The sequence below is a fragment of the Myotis davidii genome, unplaced genomic scaffold, assembly GCF_000327345.1.
Source record: "Myotis davidii unplaced genomic scaffold, ASM32734v1 scaffold50, whole genome shotgun sequence".
Taxonomy (NCBI): domain Eukaryota; kingdom Metazoa; phylum Chordata; class Mammalia; order Chiroptera; family Vespertilionidae; genus Myotis; species Myotis davidii.
The window spans coordinates 86,956-106,572 of record NW_006282004.1 but is presented as its reverse complement, the minus strand read 5'-3'; the positions used below and the strand labels follow the sequence as shown (position 1 = coordinate 106,572).

General features: G+C 34.5%; 1 protein-coding gene across 1 annotated transcript in view; it reads left to right on the top strand.

Annotated features, from left to right (window-relative positions):
• RAPGEF2 (Rap guanine nucleotide exchange factor 2) overlaps window positions 1-19,617 on the top strand; it is a 177,628-nt gene that overhangs the window by 118,535 nt on the left and 39,476 nt on the right. The window contains 2 exon segments of the mRNA XM_006752656.2: window positions 9,441-9,572; window positions 15,989-16,166. Coding sequence (XP_006752719.1) covers window positions 9,441-9,572; window positions 15,989-16,166 — 310 coding nt within the window.

Genomic DNA, 19,617 nt, shown 5'->3' with positions numbered 1-19,617 from the left:
TATATTTTGATTTGAAGATTGTTGTCTTAGTTGTAATACTCATCATCAGAAAAGTAGATGTTGTGGTAGTGTTTTAATAAATCTAGAAATGGACCATTAGAGATGGGATCTGAGATGTCTTAAAATTCAGGTAGTTTCGTGTGTGTGTGTGTGATATAGAAGAGGATTAGTGTGAGATTTTCAGTAAATAAAGCTATATAGCCAATGTACCCATAAATGATAACTTAGAATAGACACAGCTTCACAGTTGAGTCATACCCATGGTACATCCATCAAGACAAGCTATGATATCCAGTTGACAGTGTCTTGATACAAGTTGTAATAAACATCATTTTCTGTTTAAGTTTTGTGGAATTACTCTTAAATGTTTATCAAAAAAGTAATATATATTCATATTAAATTTTAGAAAAAATGTTTTAAATTCATGATCTGTGCATTGTTAATGCTCAACCCATCCAAATGACTTCCTATCTCATTCAGAATGAAGTCCAGAGTCATTACCACAGCCTTCCCCCATGATTTCACCATAGAATATCTCTCTGTCCTCATTCCTTCTGGTCTTCCCAGAGCTTGTGCTGACATCCTAGCTATTTCCAAAACATGCCAAGGCCACCCCTAATCGTTGGCTTTTGCTCTTGATGTCCTTGCATATGAAATGCCTATTTCCCCGCTATGTATCTGCAGGGTTCAGCCATTCACTCCTTTGAAGTCTTTATTCAAATGTTAGCTTATCAGTGAGACTGTCTACTCTCTATATCCCATATTCTACTTTATTAATTTTCAGATTACTTATCTCTGTGTGATATATTATTATCTGTTTAATGCTCTCTCCCTCCCCACCCCAACTTTGTACTGTCACACACAAATGCTAAGATATAAAGTCTATGAAATCAAGGATTTTAGTACATTCAAGCTTCTTCCTAGGGAAATTAAGTTTCATTAATTCATATTTTTAAAAAGACAACAGCATAAATTTCTATAGAAGTTTTCTGTTTTTTGTTTTCTCAAGCAGTCTATTCAATGAATGTTTCAGTACTCAAAATCAGTTGACTAAATTAGGTGGCTTCTACACTTAGTTTTCTATTTAACCTACTAAGCAATACTTTTTGAGAACAGAAATTATTTGGAAGCCTTATATTTTAATCATATAATATTTATATCTTGAAATTTGAATGAATATTAGGGCTTTTCAACTCACAGGGCACTGAACAACTTTATATTTTATACTACTCTTTGGTTCATAAGATGTTTAGTAATTATATTCCTTTGGCTTAGTGATATACTAGACATATCTCAATTTTACACAGATAAATATAACATATGCTTTATAAATATATGAAATGTGATATATGTTATATGTAAAGTATGTGTGTATATACATATAACTTATATGCATGTATGTGTGTATATATATAAGATGTGTGTGTGTCCAGTAAATATGATATGATTAGAACTATCCCTTTAGAAAATAAGTGAGAATATAAAAATAATTTTATCATCTCAGTATCACATCTTAGATCACAACAGTCTTTTTTAATCCTTGTCCAATGAAGTACATGTCACTATTTGACTGTTTTCTTTATTATCCTTTTATTATTTGTCTCCACCACTAGTTATAAGATTCATGAGAGCAGGGAGTTTCTCTTAACTGCTATATTTGTCTGCTTGAATAAGTAAAAGACTCTAATGCTTATTATCCAAATTGCACACAGTACCATGAGGTCAGGGATGTTATCTGAACCCTACCTACCTTTCCCCAAGCAATTTAGAATTTCGCTATGGAAAGTTTTTCACAAATAGATCACAGAAGTTATTACAGTAATTGCATGAGTTAAGATAATGCTAGCTGTTGTATCAAACAAAAACACACACAAATACATAATTCTTCAAACACAATAGAAGTTTATATCTTTTTTGCATAAAATCCAAAACTAGCACTTGATCACTTAGTGGACAGTGATTCAGGGATCCGGGCCTCTCCATTTTGTGGCTCAGCTGCCTAACATTCAATGCGAAGGTCTGTTGTCTCCCAATAGAGACTGTCTCGATAATAGGAGATAGGCCATAGCAGGTATTGTTGGAAGCTTTTCTTTAATGAGGTGTGGAAATGGCATATGTCACTTCTATGTTCACACTCCAAAAGCCTTGAGCTCAATTATATTGGCACCAGAGGCCTGGTGCATGAAATTCGTGCACAGGTAGGGTCCCTAGGCCTGGTGGGCAATCAGAGACGATTTGTGGGGCAACCTGGGATGGGGGGAGAAGGAGCCACTGGCACCCACCTTGGTTGGCCTGTGGGCTGGGGGAAGCTCCTGTGTTGAGTGTCTGCCCCTGGTGGTCAGTGTGCACCATAGCAACCTGTCATTCTGCCCGTTCTGCCATTTGGTCGATTTGCATATTAGACTTTTATTATATAGGAAGTATGTAACAGTAAGGGAGACTGGAAAATGTAGTCCAGTCCTGTTCCATGGCAGAAGACATTGGTGAAGAGCTAGCCAGTCTCCTCCGTTTTGTGGTATTTTATTGTGTAGAGACTTAGGTATATTTGCCTTCAGGCGTAAAGTAGCTTTTATAATTTTTAAAAAATTCAAAAGTACTTGTGGGTTAATGTTTTTAATTCCGTGTGAGGCTTTCTTCCCAAACCAACTGTTTATTTTTTGTTCAAAAAAACACACACAAAACAACAGCTTCGGATCCTCCATGGATCCCATGGGAATCTTTTTTCTTTGACTTTAACCACTTATTTCCCTAACTCCATATTCCCCTGAGCACAGTCCCTTTGGAGCTCATCAAAGTTGTTGTCTAATTGGTCATAGAACTGCCTTCTGGTATTGCCAGTAACTCCTCTCCCTCCCCAGGGACAGCTACATCATAGCACCAATCCCCTTTGGTCATGGAAAACAAGAGACTGAGAACTCAAATTTTAGTATCACAAATTTTGCTAAAAATATATATTTATGGTGTCCATTTTTGCATTAGAAAATGAAGCTACTGTATATTAGTATGATGTTTCTTTAAAGTGCATACTGTTGAAATAAGGGAGAAGACATGTGCACAGATTGGGTTAGAATATAACCCCAGACAATAAATATCTAGAGTCAGGGTGCAAAGTAAAAAGGGGGTAGAGTTTGGAGCCAGCTGTTTGAGTTTCCATTTCTTCAGTGGTTAGGTGCAGCATTCGGGCTCTCTATAAGTAGTAGAACAAGCAGATGTCAAATATTCAGCACATTGCTTATTGCATACTAGTGGTACTTATCTCCCAGCTAATGGCAGTAATTATTACTAACGTATAGAGAACATGCACAAAAGAGTTTAGAATTTAAATAGATGAAATGCTATCCAGAAGATGATTTTTAAATTACCTGACTCAGTGCCAACAGTTGCCATGTACTTTATTGAAAACTTCTTGGACTGACTGATTCAGAATTCTTTTGGAATCCCTTGGAGAAATGTGTGCTTTTCAGATCAGTGGTTATTGATGGTTGCAAATAAATTGAAAAGGAAAAAGGGATTATGTGCTGTGTGTGTTTGGGGTGAGATGGAGTAGCTGTCACTTGAAAACCATCATAAAACTGTGTTTCTTAACAGGCAACAGGACATTTCATTTGGCCATGTGTACATAATCATTAATCAACAACCTCAGTATTTCTGTGGAAAATTATATAAAGTTTGTTTTATTTTAGGTTCCACGTAAACATTTTTATTTTGAAAAAATACAACTGTTTGTCAGATGACAAACTTCCAGTGGTTCTGATATGTAATTATAAAACTGCTCTCACTATGCCAGGTGTCTTTCTGTGGGGTGATAAAATTAGTGGATTAGTTTATATTGTAACTAACTTCGAATATGTGTGTGCATAATTTATCTTTTTATTTTAACAAAAAAATTCTCTGCAGTAAGAAACATAAAGCAGAAATGACCTCAAGCAATGCTAGCTTGGAATGCTTATAGGGTCACATGATGGAATGTGTATAAAGAGGTTAAAGAAGTTTTACGGTTTCCACAGATTTAATAATGCTTCCTGGATATGTTACCTCAACATTGCCAGTACAGGATATTGCTGTAACTTTTCAAGGATTAGTTCATAAAGTAAATAGTAAGTGATTTTGTAAAGACCCTGCAAGACAGATGCAAAATTGACTTTACTGATGTTGCATAGTATCATATATCAATTTAAAAAAATGATGTATCTCTAATAATTGAGAAAGAATGAACACTCATGGATGCCCCTAAAAGTGGCTTCATGACGTCAAACTCAATGTTGGTGATGCGGATTATAAAGTTTTAATAAATTTGTTTTATTAAATTAATATTTGAAATTTGTGTAAGCAGCTATATTACATTGATATAAGCAGCCATTTGACCATTTCATCAATACCCATGAGACTTCAAGTAAACTAATAGATTAGTAAATGTGTTACAATTGCATGCTTAAGTGTGTGTGTTTTGGAGCCAGACATCCAGGGCTGGAATCTAGCGCTGCCACCAGGCCTCTAGTATTATATATAAAATGTTTTTTTAAATGAGCCACTAAATAATAGTCCTGCCTTTTCAAGCTGTATGTAGGAACAGCTCAGTGTCAGAACTAGTAGTATCTACAAAGATCAGTAGTAAAAGCAAAAGTGTGTGTGTGTATGTGTGTGTGTGTGTGTGTGTGTGTGTGTGTACACTCAGAGAGAAAGAAAATGTGAACTACTTTTAAAATATAACTTGAGTTCTGAAATGGGAAAGAGAGTAGTGTCTGTGGCTGGGTGACTTTCGTCTAAACTCCTTTCTGGGAGTAACTCAATAACCCACTGGCATCTCGTCTGAGATTCCAGCTACAGGAATTCTAGAGCTGGAAAGGAGCGGTGTCTTACACAGAGTCTAGCAAATGATAATTTATAGCTAACACACTTCTGTGGTGATTCCTGTGTGCCAGGCCCTACTCCAAGTGCTTAGGCTCAGTCATTCATTTAATCCTCACAACACAGGTTTTCAGTAAATGATGAATGAATGGAAAATGTAGGAGACTGTATTTTCACTAACACCTCAAAGAAAAATAAGAAATTTCTTGCAGAGCTTGAAAACATGAGCATAAAGAACACTCACAAAACTCCAGTAATGATATGGGGAAAATAGTGTTCATTTGGGTAAATTCTTAGTTTTTAGACACTAAGTGTGGTATTTAATTTACCTTAGGTAGTGTTCATCAGTGTGAACTGCCAGGGATGATTTGGATAGATTCCAAAACCTTGTTTGTTTTGTTGTAACTGTTTCTTGAAATAAAGTGATTCTAAGGTTAGTTGAGAAAATTTTCAGTTAAATACCGTAAATTTCAACTGATGGTGGCAGCATTTTTTTGTTTTGTTTTCTAACTATTGCATTTTTCAGCATTGTAATAATGCACTATAGAACATGAAACTTATGTTTCTATTACATGTCCAATAATATACTGACTCTTCCTCTTGAGCTTGAAAACATGACCATAAAATCTTTGGGGGATGAAGGGCAGCCTCGCTCGTTTTTACTACATTATTACCACTTAAGGAATTTTACTAATTCAACAACGTATTTACTTAGTGGTATCAGAAACATCAAGGCATTCACACTCATTGTACTTCTGTTCAAAAATAGAGTTTATTGATTAGCTAGGAACTTTATAAATGCCAATCATTAATTAATTAATCAAAGATTATCAAATGCCTGTTCATATATGAGACATACATTTTTTGTGTAGTACTTCTTAAAATCTAATTGTTGTAGCATCCCTGTTTCTTCCCAAAAGACAGCAAAACAAGATATTGTATAATTAGTACCCAGATTTACAAAACTATGATTAATTTTAAGTTTTAGATAACTCTATGCATTTAAGAATCTGATTTAAATACTACTGTTGTTTGTTATGTAGTTAGTAGTGTTTATGGTTAAACTATGATTTAGTCGTTTGTCTAACAGTAGTCTATTATAGTTGTGATTCACAAGTTCTGTATTTTTCAAACCTAGGTTGCTTTATCCAGGAAAAATTTAATCAAATTTTAGAATGAAAATATTTAAATAAAAAATATAAGATCTCTTGGCTGTGAAATATATTGATGTTAAGATAAAAAATGTATAAAATGGCCCACCCAGTGTGTCTCAGTGGTTGACCATCCACCTATGAACCAGGAGGTCATGGTTCAATTCCTGGTCAGCGCATGTGGAAACCTTGATCCCCAAATAGGGGGCATGCAGGAAGCAGCTGATAGATGGTTCTCGCTCGTCTTTGATGTTTCTGTCTCTCTCTCTTCCTGCCTCTCTGAAGTCAATAAAAACATATATTTTGAAAAATGTTTTAATTTTCCCTTTAATTATTTAATTATTCTTTAATATGATTTGGGTAATTGCTATATATAGTACCAGTTTTAAAAAATTTTTCACAAATTTATTCGTATAAATGGTGTCTAGAGTCTGATAATTCATTATCAGACTAGAGCCTCATTTTAATCTGAAATTTGATATCATACTGCTAGTAATTTAAATAGGCACTGGGTCAAGCCTAGAAAAGTTTGGTATAGGTAAGTCGTATTGTCGTTGGCATGTTGTGCTCCCCACCCCCTTTTTTGGTATATTTTACTCAGACCATCAGTTAACTGCCTCCCTAGGTTCTGTGTTACCCTGTTGCCCTCAGGTTTAAACATGGGTGCCTGTGCTAGCATTTGCCCCTGACTCCCAGTCCCTATGTAGCTCATTTGCCTCTTGGAGCCATTTCCCCTAGTCATGGGCGCTGTCTCTTTTCTTATTAGTGTTGTGGCTGGGCCAAGTCAGTGCACTTCAGGCTCTTTCCCCTAATGGAAAGAACTTCCAACTTTCCCCCATTCAGTAACTTTGCTGATGTGTACTGTCAACAAAATTTAATCGTGATACTGTTATCCCAATGTATGGGGAATATTTTAAGCTTTTGTAAACATAACATCTGTTTACTCAAGTTTAATGTTGCATCATTTCAAAGAACATAGGAGGTATTGGGGAAATAAAATCCATGTTTGAAATATGGATTTATTTTTTTCTCTTGTGCATAAAACCTATTTCAATGACTTTTTGGATAGTAGAAATTACATTTGGAATTGGGGATGCCTTATTCACTTTGATATTCCCTGTCCTTAATGAAGTGTCTGACATAGCAGGTACTCAGTAAGTATTTATAATATTAGAATTGAAATCTTAACAGTGAAAATATTTCTTCTTTTAAACAGTCTTTACGGTTCTTAGCTTAACATAGCTATGTAATTCTGGTATTTGTGGTTGGAAATAGGCATAGAGAAGTAGATTGTGGTCTATATAAAGGCTGGATCCATGTCCCTCTATTAGATTTAGAGTTCTTATAACTGCTATTGCCTTTCATAGAGGGAATTCTTAGGAAAGATGACTGGCTGATGGATACTTAACAGAGGAGTCCTATGAGACTTGAATAAATACTTATTTAGTGACTGAAAATTCATTAGATACTTACATCTTCATTTGATATATTTAAGTTAATTTTTAAAAATCATCCTACATACACATGTCTACCTGACTCATGTCTATAAAAGATAATCAGTAGAAAGCATTTTAGTGTTCTGTAATTGCATGTATCGATTGATGCCTTTTAAAATCATTGAGCCGTTGAGTAATGTTCCCCAGTTGCCTTCTGCAGTGAGTGACTGGATTAAATGCAGATGTAGGTAGAACGATGAAGGCTTTTTATCCTAGCTTTGAACACATTGTTTTAATATCTGATATTTATCGCTGAACTACATGTAAAATCATAATCATTAATGCATCTCTGCACATTTCTATTTTTGAATATTCCTGTAGAAATCCTGCAAATATTTCACTATCCCACATTGTGAATAAAACATATACATTCTTAATTTAGAGGTATATGCCTATCTATTTCTTATAGGAAAATTGTTATTCTCCTAAACTTTATCTGACATTTTACAACACCTTTAATTATTTGTTTAAAAAACACTCTTCATGATACACATTATGTTTGTAATGATTTCACACATTTCAATAAACGTCTTACTTCTCTGAGCTTCTCCAATATATGTGTTTTTATCCATTTCATCATATGTCCCCAAATAAATTCACATTTAAATCTTTCCTTGGGATACCTTGTCTCTCATGAAGTTCAAAAATACTCTGTATAGACTATATTAAATGTTACTATCTTAATCTGCTTATTGGGTCGTGTCTGAATGATTGCGGGATATAAGTACATTTTGCCTCTTTGTTTGGGACTTGGAGGTGTCAAACCCATTGGTTATTGTTGTAAATCTGAATCACCTCCCTTGTGTGGTTAATTCTAAACTATGGAATGGCATTTTATTTTTTGAGGGGGGAGAAGGGATGAAGTCAAAGGAAAAGAAGGGAATGATATTTTATTTTGACAATTAGTTTATGTATTTATTATTATTATTCAACAGCTAAATAGGACCAATATGCAGGCAGGAAAGAGAATGTTACTAGGATTGCCTTATGTTAAAGTTAGCATATATTTTGAAATGCCATGTGTATTTTTGGCCAGTAGTATTATAAGTGTGGTATCATAGATAGCATCTTTTTTTTTTAATTCAAAATAATTGGTAATAACTTATAAGAGCGCAAGATACTTAAGGGCAGTATTTTCTTAGTGTCTCATTCACTGATTAGCACATAGTAAGAGGAAGAGGACTCCATAAATACTTGCTCATTAGGCAAATGTATGAGTGTTTTTGTTTTCAATGCATTTTCTCAGTTATATGGGAGAGTGGCGGAAGCACTTGAGGGATGCTTAGTGAATCTGTTCAATAGAGGTTACATTTATTTGTGGTTTAAACAGGAACAAATAGAAAGTTGATATTTATGTGTGTTTGTATAGATAAGTAAATGTTGTCCATAACTTTTTCAATTCTAAGTTCTTTGAGAGCATTCTTTTCTGACTTCTCCATAGAGACTAGCAGTTACTCGTATAATAATATACTTCATCAATTCTAAGATGCTTCGTTTTTTAAATCTTCAAATATTATTGGGGGATATAAAAAACCTTCAGTCTCTTTTCTTATTTAAGCTGTCTCTTGTCACAAAGTTGCATTTGTGATGGCTAACAAGTAGTAGTAGTAGTAGACTGATTTGCTCTTAAATGTCTAATTTGACATTTTTATTTTAATTCATTGAATTAAATGCTTACCTGATTTCATCTTAATCACCACACCCACCTATTTACACGTTGAATTTGGCATTATTTGAAGTTCATTGAATGCGCATGAACTTTCAAATTTTCTTTTGTGATTTTTGGTAAATAGGACAATCTTTAGTAATTTCTGAATTTTAAAAAATGAAGGATCTTTCTTAATATATATGGCTAAATAATGTACAGTATAATATCATTTTTAAATGTATTTTTGGAATTCTTGATTCAAATTGTAATTCTGTTTTTTTTCCTCTCCTTCCATAGCTTCCTGCAGATTTCACAAAACTACACCTTACTGATAGCCTCCACCCACAGGTGACCCACGTTTCTTCTAGCCACTCAGGATGTAGTATCACTAGTGATTCTGGAAGCAGCAGTCTTTCTGATATCTACCAGGTAAGAAGGTGTTTTTCTTATCATTTGCTTCATTTTCATTCCAAGGAGCTTTGTGGTTATTCATTAATAGAACCTATAAAGTAACTATATGTGTATATATTGTGTGCATCCACAGACATAAAGTGTTAATGTTTATGCTTCACACAGACATATAGTATGTTGTAGTTTGTTTTAAGAAGTGAACTACTATCTAATTGTATTTGCCTCTAATATTACCAGTTATCAGAACTTTTAATAGAATTGTTACAATGGAAATGTTCCTCTTGACTTTAAATATTAATTTGAGTATAGATGTATTAGGCTTGTGACTTTTTAAACTAAAATTGTAAGGGATATCTGCATAATTATGCTTTTATGGTAAGTTTTTCTTATTGAAGTCTTGTGTATGACAAAAAAAGGAAGAGATTATTAAGATTAGATCATTGTTTTTCTTACCTATAGATGTAGTTACATGTTCAAAATAAATTTTTATGATGCCGATGAATAGAAAAGAAACTGGAACTATGGAATTTTAAAAAATGTTTTAAAAGCAAAATAATTTTTTTAATTTGCTAATAATTCATTGAGTTAGAAAATGCAAATTTAGGAAAAGTGTCTAAAACATACCAAAAAAGGCCCTTTTGGTGGGGTCTTTATATTGCTAATATAAGTGTAGGATAATTTTTCTGAGAGGTTGGGAGGAGAGGAATTCAAGAGCACAGTGGGATAACTAGCTGTAAGAAAAGAAACCCTCCTTTGTTTTAAAAGGGACATACCATGGTGGGTTTGGAGTGGGAAGTTTGGAAAGAGTTTCTATCTAATGGCTTCTATTATTCTCTTGAAGAATTGAGTTCATTTGTTGAGAGCAAGAGGTTTGGCTGATGGAGAGATTTAAGGAGAGAGGAGTTTTGAAACAGCAGTTTCAGAGAGTAGGAAAGCAAATTGACTAGGGCAGTGCAGCTCAATTGAGTTGGTGCCCTAAAATACAGAACGAATTTCCTCTGCCCTTTTAAGTAATTTTCTCTACACAAAGAAAGCAAAGATTTGGCTTCACTTGTGACTGAAGTTTCGTTATATGAGTGTAATATAAAGACGGATGGAGCAACATGCCAGGCTCTTCCTAGCTGCAGAGCTTTGTTTTTGCCTTCTGCCTAGAATGATTTCTCCTTACGTGATCCTTTTTTTTGTTGTTGTTCTTCTTTCTTAAGTACTATTTTCTCAGTGGGTTTTTTTTTTTAATATATTTTATTGATTTTTTTTACAGAGAGGAAGGGAGGGGGAGAGGGATAGAGAGTTAGGAATATTGATGAGAGAAACATCAATCAGCTGCGTCCTGCACACTCCCCACTGAGAATGTGCCCGCAACCAAGGTACATGCCCTTGACCAAATCGAATCTGGGACCTTCAGTCCGCAGGCCGAGAGGCTCTATCCACTTAGCCAAACCAGTTAGGGCTCAGTGGGTTTTTTTTTTTTAAATTTAATTCCCCTCTAAAAAGTAGGTCCTATATTTTGGTTCCTTCCTGGCTAGTTCTTTTATTTAGATTTTTAATTGAAAGTATTATTACTTTCTGTCTTCCTATAAGAACACTGGCTCAAGAAGTCGGGACTTCTCTGTTTTGTCTCTCTTTTCTCTCTAGAGCCTAGTTAGTATACTGCCAGAAAATCATGGCCATGCAGTACAAATGCGTTTAATGAATGTGATTGAAATATTAAACTAGGAAATATTAGCTGAAGGTGTGAGAGCTAGAGATAGAAAGTAAGAGTCTTGAAGATCATGCTTCAGTTTTTTTTAAAAAAGGGTTACCTTGAAAGCAGGTGGAAGCAGATGGAAGATGGATAGAAACAAAACAAATAGGAAGCTGTTGGTAATAGAAAGCAGAAATGGCTAAGTTGGTGATATGAGACAATACAGTTTCCAGCCTTGATAAGGTCCTGGCTAACTGGTGTGATTAGCAGAGCAATGACTTAGGTGGACTGGAAATAGTTGTACAGAAATAGATCAATAGAACAGAGAGTTCAAGCAAAACAAAACTGGTGTGTAAGGATTGTTGTAAGGATAGAGGAAACCTCACAAATAAATTAAGAAAGTAATGAATTTTTCAATAAATGGTCTTTGGGGTGGAGGGATCATTTTATAATCTCATTTTATACCATAATTAAGATTAAATTCCAAGAATTATCAAATTCTTAATGGTATAATGAATGGTCAAAAAATTAATAATTATAAGATCAACTGAGACATGTAAAGTCAGACTATAACTCTCTTATGCAAATTAATAAGAAAAATACTCAGTTCATAATATAACAATATTCAGAGGGCAAGAGTAGGTAATTTGCAGAAGAGAACACGCAAGTATCTATACCTTAAAACATTGGTAATTGAGTATATGAGGATTTAAATATGAAACTATTTTTTCTATCAAATTAGCAGACTTTCTTATAGTAAATATTTACAGATGGACATTCTTATACCTATTAGGATTGTTAATATTTGGAAAGAAACCTAACAATTTACATTAAGAGCTTTAAAGAATTATTCTTTTCTTTTAGGTATACACATTTTTAAACCCTATATTGAAATAAAAATGTTGGAAGTATAAAATTAGGAACAGTATAAATTATGATACATAAACTAGATTTAATACAAGCATTATATTTATTTTGAAATGTATTTTCATACTTCATACGTATTGGTTTTGTCTGCAGTTCCTACTTACTCTGGTCTCGGTCAAATTAGCATCAGCACTAGCATTCACTATAACTTTCTAGCCTAAATTTATATCTAGCCTAAATTTAGGTACTGTTTGAGTTAAATATGTATGTTTGAAATTCTGCACAAAATTTATTTAAATCGAGAATTCTATTAAGCAACCCTCTTAAACATGGGTATCCATGTGTGGGATATTTGTAAGCAAAAAGTTTTTTCATAAATGATTTTTAAGTACTTAATGTAAAACATGTATAGTCGTTTTTATTTTTCTTTAATTCTCACCAGAGTACATGCTAGGAGAGAGAAGAACATTGCTGAGAGAGAAACATCGATCAGTTGCCTTTCTGAAAGCTCCCCTACTGGGGATCAAACCAACAACCATTCAGTGAATGGGATGATGCTCAACCAACTGAGCCACTCCAGCCAGGCACTAGTTATTTTTATTTTAGGTAAATTAACACTTCACTAGAGCTTTATGGCATGTAATATTTCCTCACTTTGTTCTTTTTCTTGATAATCTTTAAAAATGCAAAGTAGCCTAGTCAGTTTGGCTCAGTGGATAGGGTGTTGGCCTTTGGACCAAAGGGTCCCAGGTTCGATTCTGGCCAAGGGCACACGCCTGGGTTGCGGGCTCGATCCCCAGTAGGGGGCGTGTAGGAGGCAGCCAATCAATGATTCTCATCATTCATGTTTCTATCTCTCTATCCCTCTCCCTTCCTCTCTGAAATCAATAAAAATATATTTTAAAAAATAAATAAAAATCTCTAAAGCAACTTTAAAAAATGCAAAATAAATTGGTTTTAAGAACTGTATTTTTAATAACAATATATGTAGTCCCTTTTGATTTAAATAAATCATAGAGCTTTCAGTATTGATCTGATAATACAGATTTTTTTGAGATTATGACTATAGCTATAATGTGCATTTAAATCTATATTAGGTTATATAATTGAAAGATAAATTAATTTAGGACAGAATTATTTGCCTAACTAAAATATATAAGCCTTTCTTCTTTCTCCTGAGATAAATATAATCAGATACTTTTTAAATATAAGGTGTCTGTGTGCATGTCATTATTTAGAATAAAAGACCTTAACGACAAGCATTAATCTTAGTAATATTATAGTTAGGAGAAACTAGAAATTAGCAAGTGTTTTATATTTATATGTAAATATATATTTTTAAATATTTCATGTTTTATGACGTAACAAAGCAGAACATGTTTTATTGCTTTATTATGTTTTAACTTATTTTCTTTATGGAGACATTCTTTTGAGAAAACTGGGCAAAGTATTATAGTGCAAAATATTTATTTAGTAGTTTATATTGGTTAGACCAGATTTTGAGTTCTGACACAGTTGCTGGATTTTATTTTGTTTTAATTTATATTGAACAGTATATTTAATTTTCCTTAGTGTTTTTTTCATCTAAAAAATAGGAGCAATCTGCCCTAGCCAGTGTGGCTCAGTTGGTTGGAGAATCGACCCATGCACTGAAGGGTCTCAGGTTCAATTCCCAGTCAGGGCACATGCCCAGATTGTGGTTTTGATCCCCTGAGGCAACTGATCTCTCCCTCTCTCCCTCCCTCTGCCTTTCTCTCTCTGTAAAATCAATTTTTAAAAGAAGTATCTTCAGGTGAGGATTAAAAATAATAGGGGCAATCTAATTTGCTGAATAGCTACGAAGATTATTTTGTATTAAAAACATCAAGTATTCTAGATACGTGGTAGTCATGCAATATAGAATCACTATTTTTATCATTATTTTATGAGCCATTGAGCCAGAATATAATGGATGCAGTTAGCCTGAGAAAAAATTTTTCACAGTATGTAAGGGGTTGGGGTTCTACCATAGTTTTGTTGGGGGGGGGGCGTGTTTTTGGTTTTTGGGTGTTTTTTTTGACAGATTCTGCTGATATAAATTGTGTGCGAGGCTCATAGCAGGGATGGGGAGAGGTAAAAGTATGCAACTACTGATGAGAAAAATGTGTCCCCATGAAGAAGGAACTTTTTTGTAGCCTGTTATTGGCTTTCTTTTCCCTATTTGATCCAACAATCCTGTGAATGGCAAGATATTACTCCAGTTTGCTGATAATAAAATTGCTTTCATAGAGGCTAAGGGACTTTGCTAAAGTCACATAGTGAATGGTAGAATTGATTCAACTGTTAAACTCTGAGTTTGTGTATTGATTCAGCAAAAAATAAAATTCAGTAACTACTAGGTTCCAGGCATTCCTCTTAAGTTGAGTACCCTTCTGTAGACCAGTTAGTGTTCATTAAACTTTATTTAACTTCCCTCTGTCTCCAAACATCTCATTGCTCATGAGAAAGTGATATTATGAAATTAGTAGGTTCTTGAAAAGTTATTGATTTAACTTCAAACATATTAAAAGGAATTCTGTAGTATTTTAAAATAAAAGATATTTATTTAAATAAAATAAAAATCATCTTCAGGTTTAGTGAATGTTATTTTAAGCATAGTTTCTTAAAGAATAGAATACACATAACAGAAAACAAGTAATGATCATGAACACGAATGGGTGAGGGTTCAGTTTTGGAGGGATTGATCCAATTCACATTTGAAAGTCTTTTTTATTCTATTTAAGACAAATAGAATTCATTTAAATAATAAGATTTCTCTGAGATTGTATTCATTTATTTTTCATCTCTTATCATATGTTAGATGTTTAGAAATTAAAGAAAAACCTTGTTATATAACTATGGCATTTAAAAGAGTTTTCTGTTTTTATTTCTGTCTTCATTAGTGTCCCTCACCCTGAGCTAATATTAAAGAATGTGTATGTAGAGGACTGATTTTAAATTTGAAAGTATAAGGTGATGAATAATCATCTTCAATGTAAAGATGACACAGGTGAAAATGTAGTCAGAACAAGCATTAGCAAGTTGTCACATTTCTAGACGGTCAGACATAAGATGCCAATAGCAACAATGTTGGCTTAGATTCTCTGCTCACAGCCTTGGCATACTATATCAAAACAAGCTCTACTTCATTTTCATTCTAGAATTTAGAAACAATTCTGTGGATTCTGAATTTAAATTAGGTGGTGTGTTTTCTGAGCGTGCCACAATTGATTCTCTCTGCCTTGGCCACAGGCCTTATTGCTCTCCCAACTGGCGCACCTCTGCTCATGATGGTGTTTTTAAGTGATATTTATTAAGGCCTTGCTTGCAGAGCTGTCCTACAGACATTTTCAATTATCCTATATTCATTAGGTATTCTGTCTTCAATTATTTTCACCCTAGGTTTTTCTTATAATGTACATACGTATTTTAGTTTAGGAAAGGTACGTAACAAAGTGAAAATGTGATTAAAATTATTTTTGTTAAACTTTAGAAAATATTAACGTGAGCTTATTAAGTCATTCTCTTTTTTAAAAATGGAGTGAAAACAAACTTTTTTTCTTCTTTATTTTATGATGTTTTAAATGTCATATGATAGCTTGGATAAGAAATAAAAAATACAGAGATAAATTTATTAATCCCAACAAAAAACTTAATAGGGAATAAAATCACTCATTTTGTTGAAATAATTATTTTATGTAGTGCTGGGTACATAACTACTTATTGATGTTGACACATGTAACTTTATTACAGAAAAATTGATATAATAAACGTTTTAATATTTTAAACTAGATTTGTTCTTGTTTCTTTTGGGTACAAAAGATGTACTTAAAACAGTTAAAAAGTTGTTTTGCTCTGCGTTAAGGCCACAGAAAGTGAGGCTGGTGATATGGACCTGAGTGGGCTGCCAGAAACAGCAGTGGATTCTGAGGACGACGACGATGAAGAAGACATTGAGCGGGCCTCGGATCCTCTGATGAGCAGGGACATCGTGCGAGACTGCCTGGAGAAGGACCCCATTGACCGGACAGACGATGACATTGGTATGTTTGGAGGAGAAAGTGAATCTAAGAGCCATTCAAAGTCTTGAGAAGTAAAATTAAACAGTCGCATTTCTTGAAAACATACTTTTGTAGTCCATTTTGCTCAGCCAATTTCTTTAAGAGTCTACAAATAAAACTTTCAAATAAAGCACACTTTCCACATAAGCCTTTTCTTAGCTTACTTTATGGCAAAAAAAATTAAAAGTCTTGCAAATAACATTACTTCTATTCGTTTTCTTGTGAGCACTGTTCCTGTTAAGCTCGTGATTTCTGTAGGTAAACATTACTCAGGTGGCCCTTGGGGAAACTGTGCTGTCGGTGACTTTGCTTCTGCTCTGATTCTATATGACCGAGTGGAAGGAGACAACAGAATGTCAAGTTGCAGCAGAGGAGCTGTGGGAGTTGTCTTTTTTTAAACACACCCTAAGGTTAAAAAGCTAAGTAGTTTATATCCACTCTCCCTTTCCTTGAGCTACCCTTGCCCCACCTCTCCCATCAGGCCACCATGGATTGTGTGATAACGGTTTAGTGTGTTGAGTGCACCTTCTGCACTCGGGCTTCTCCTCAGCATACTGGGCGTGAGAGCAACTTCTCTTAGAGTCTTCTCTCCACCACAGGTCTAGAATCTGTAACCATACTTACCTGAGCCCGCATTATCTGTTCTGTCACTCCCCCAACTCATTTTGCGCCGGTAGGTATTTGAAGAGAAAGTCAAGGAACTGAATCTATTGAGATTGCATAGTATAGGCATAACTATGAGTGGCTTGTTGCATGTGTGTTTGAGGGAGACGGGCATTATGTCTGAAAAACAATTTTTATCATTTAAACTATATGCATAGGCTAGGAAATAAAGGATGAAAAAGCAAAACCTGGCATTAGATATTAAAATATTATGAAGCCATTTATAGGAATTGGTAGCAACTGATAGATGAATATCATAGGGTGATAACCGTTGGATTAGATTGAGCACATTCTGTGTATGTACTGTGCATTATTCTAGGTGCTGGCATCAGTGGGTAGGAAGGCAGATGAGGTCCTTGCTCCATTGCAGTCTGAAGAATAAAGTGGAATTCGGGGTAATGGAGGTGGGGGAGGATAGTGAATAGGAGCCTGTTTTAGGAAGGTAGAGCCAGTAATTCTGCTTAAAGGGCTCAGAACTGAAGGAAGTGAGAAAGGAGCTAGGTGTGCCTTTGGCCTCAAACTGTTCTGGATAATTATTGCCTATATCTTTGCTGGAGTAAGGGGTTTGACTGCTTCTCAAATACACACCTCTAGTTCCTTCTCATTTTAGCCCATTTCCTTCTCTATATTCACCACTCCTCGTTCCAAAGGTGCTGGTAGTTTCTGAGTCCTTTGAGGGTCCTGCAGCATAAATTGGAGTGGGGTGTTTTGCCCCCTGAAAACAGGGCTTTGCTTTCTGTGATAGCGCATGCCCATCTGATTTCCAGGGTCCAACGTTATGTTTCACTCTCCTCTTTGTGTTTGCCAACTTCTTTTTAAAAATCTCTTCATTGTAGTTTTAAAGAGAGAATAAAACTGAAGTGTGTTCGACTTGACTTCCAGAATCCTTGCTCGTAGCATGTTTTAAATCAGATTGAACGCTGCTTATGAACAGACTGATGTGGAAGTTACCCTTTTGTGAGCTAATGTATCTTCTCTTTTGAATATGTTCATTTTAGTATAGTTACGGAAGAAAATGATGACTAGTGTTAAAATATATGTAGCATGTCATTCTTAAAAATGTAAGACTTTCACTTTATAGCTGAAGTTTTTCTCCTAATTTCTGGAAAGCAAGAACTATGCTGATTCCTACAAAATAATGCAAGGCTATCTTTCTTTAAAATGTGCTTGTTGATATACTATCTATAGTGAATAACATGTCCTTGAATACCAATTCTCTTGCAAGCAGCAATGATTTTGATGTTTGCTCTTATCAAATATATTTTAATTTAAAATAATAACCATTATCTTTAAAGATAAGGCCTAATGAATGTTGTTTGGTTCACAGGAGATCTTAGATCTTCTATCTATCTCCTCAAAATAAAACCACACATGAGAAGTCTTAGCCTTATCTTTTGCTGTTACTGTTTGTTAAATCTAGCTCATCTTCCAGTATTTACTTAAAACAGACATCTTTCATATGAACTACAAACATCTGGATAATTGATATTTTCTCTAAATGCCTCTCTTCCTATCCACACAAGAAAAGAAGGGATGGTGTATGTTGGGGCGGGGCGGGGGGGCGGGGAGTATTGAATCAAATGAAATTGCTAATATTTTTTCATATTTTTAAAAATGCAAGAATTACAATTTTCTCTTCGGGTTTCCCTAGATTCTTAGGTGTACCTTTGTTTCATTACTTTGAAGGAAGGGACTTTATTCATTTTTGGTCTCCCAACTCATAACTTTTGTAGGTAGCCAATGATTGGATGGTTGTTAATTTAATTTTTTGTTTTGAGGCCTTGACACATTAAGGTAGAGAGAGAGGAAGGGAGGAGAGAGAGATAGAAACATCAGTGATTTCAAAGAATTTTTTTCCCTCTTCATGTGCCAAAAACTCTATAGATTTTTTTAATATTAATATTGATTCTTACATAAAATTAAGCCAAAGCAAATAAGGTAAGCTAATTTTCTGAATTGGCTTCAGTTTCTGATCTTGTAAGTTACTTGGTTTTCCACTGTGTCACATTTACTAGGAAAAAAAAAGTTTTTTTAAAATGGCTAATATTTTTCATAAACAGCAACATTCCCTTCCAAACAAACATATTATTGTAATAGATTATTCCAATCAATATAGAAGAACAAAAATCTGCTTCTCCCATCCCTGGCTTTTTCTCTTCCTATGTCCTAGGAACTGCCTGACTCTACCCCATTCCAAGCTCTGAATTCTTGGCCGCTCTAAACCTTTAACTCTGTAAGATCCCTGTAGCATTATCAGAGTTTATATTGAGCACTTATAGCCAAATGCTTTCATTTTATACCCTTTGTTTAATATTGACGATAAAAATTCTTCATTTTTTTATAATTAAATCTTTATTGTTCAGATTATTACATTTGTTCCTCTTTTTTTCCCCCCATAACTCCCCTCCTTCCAGTTCCCACCCCACCCTTTGCCCTCACTCCCCACCCACTGTCCTCATCCATAGGTGCACGATTTTTATCCAGACTCTTCCCGCATCTCCCACACCCCTTTCCCCCGCAAGAATAGTCAGTCCATTCCCTTTCTATGTCCCTGATTCTATTATAATCACCAGTTCATTCTGTTCATCAGATTATTTATTCACTTGATTCTTAGATTCACTGGTTGATAGATGCATGTTTGTTGTTCATCATTTGTATCTTTACCTTTTTCTTCTTCTTCCTCTTCTTAAAGGATACCTTTCAGCATTTCATATAATACTGGTTTGGTGGTGATGAACTCCTTTAGCTTTTCCTTATCTGTGAAGCTCTT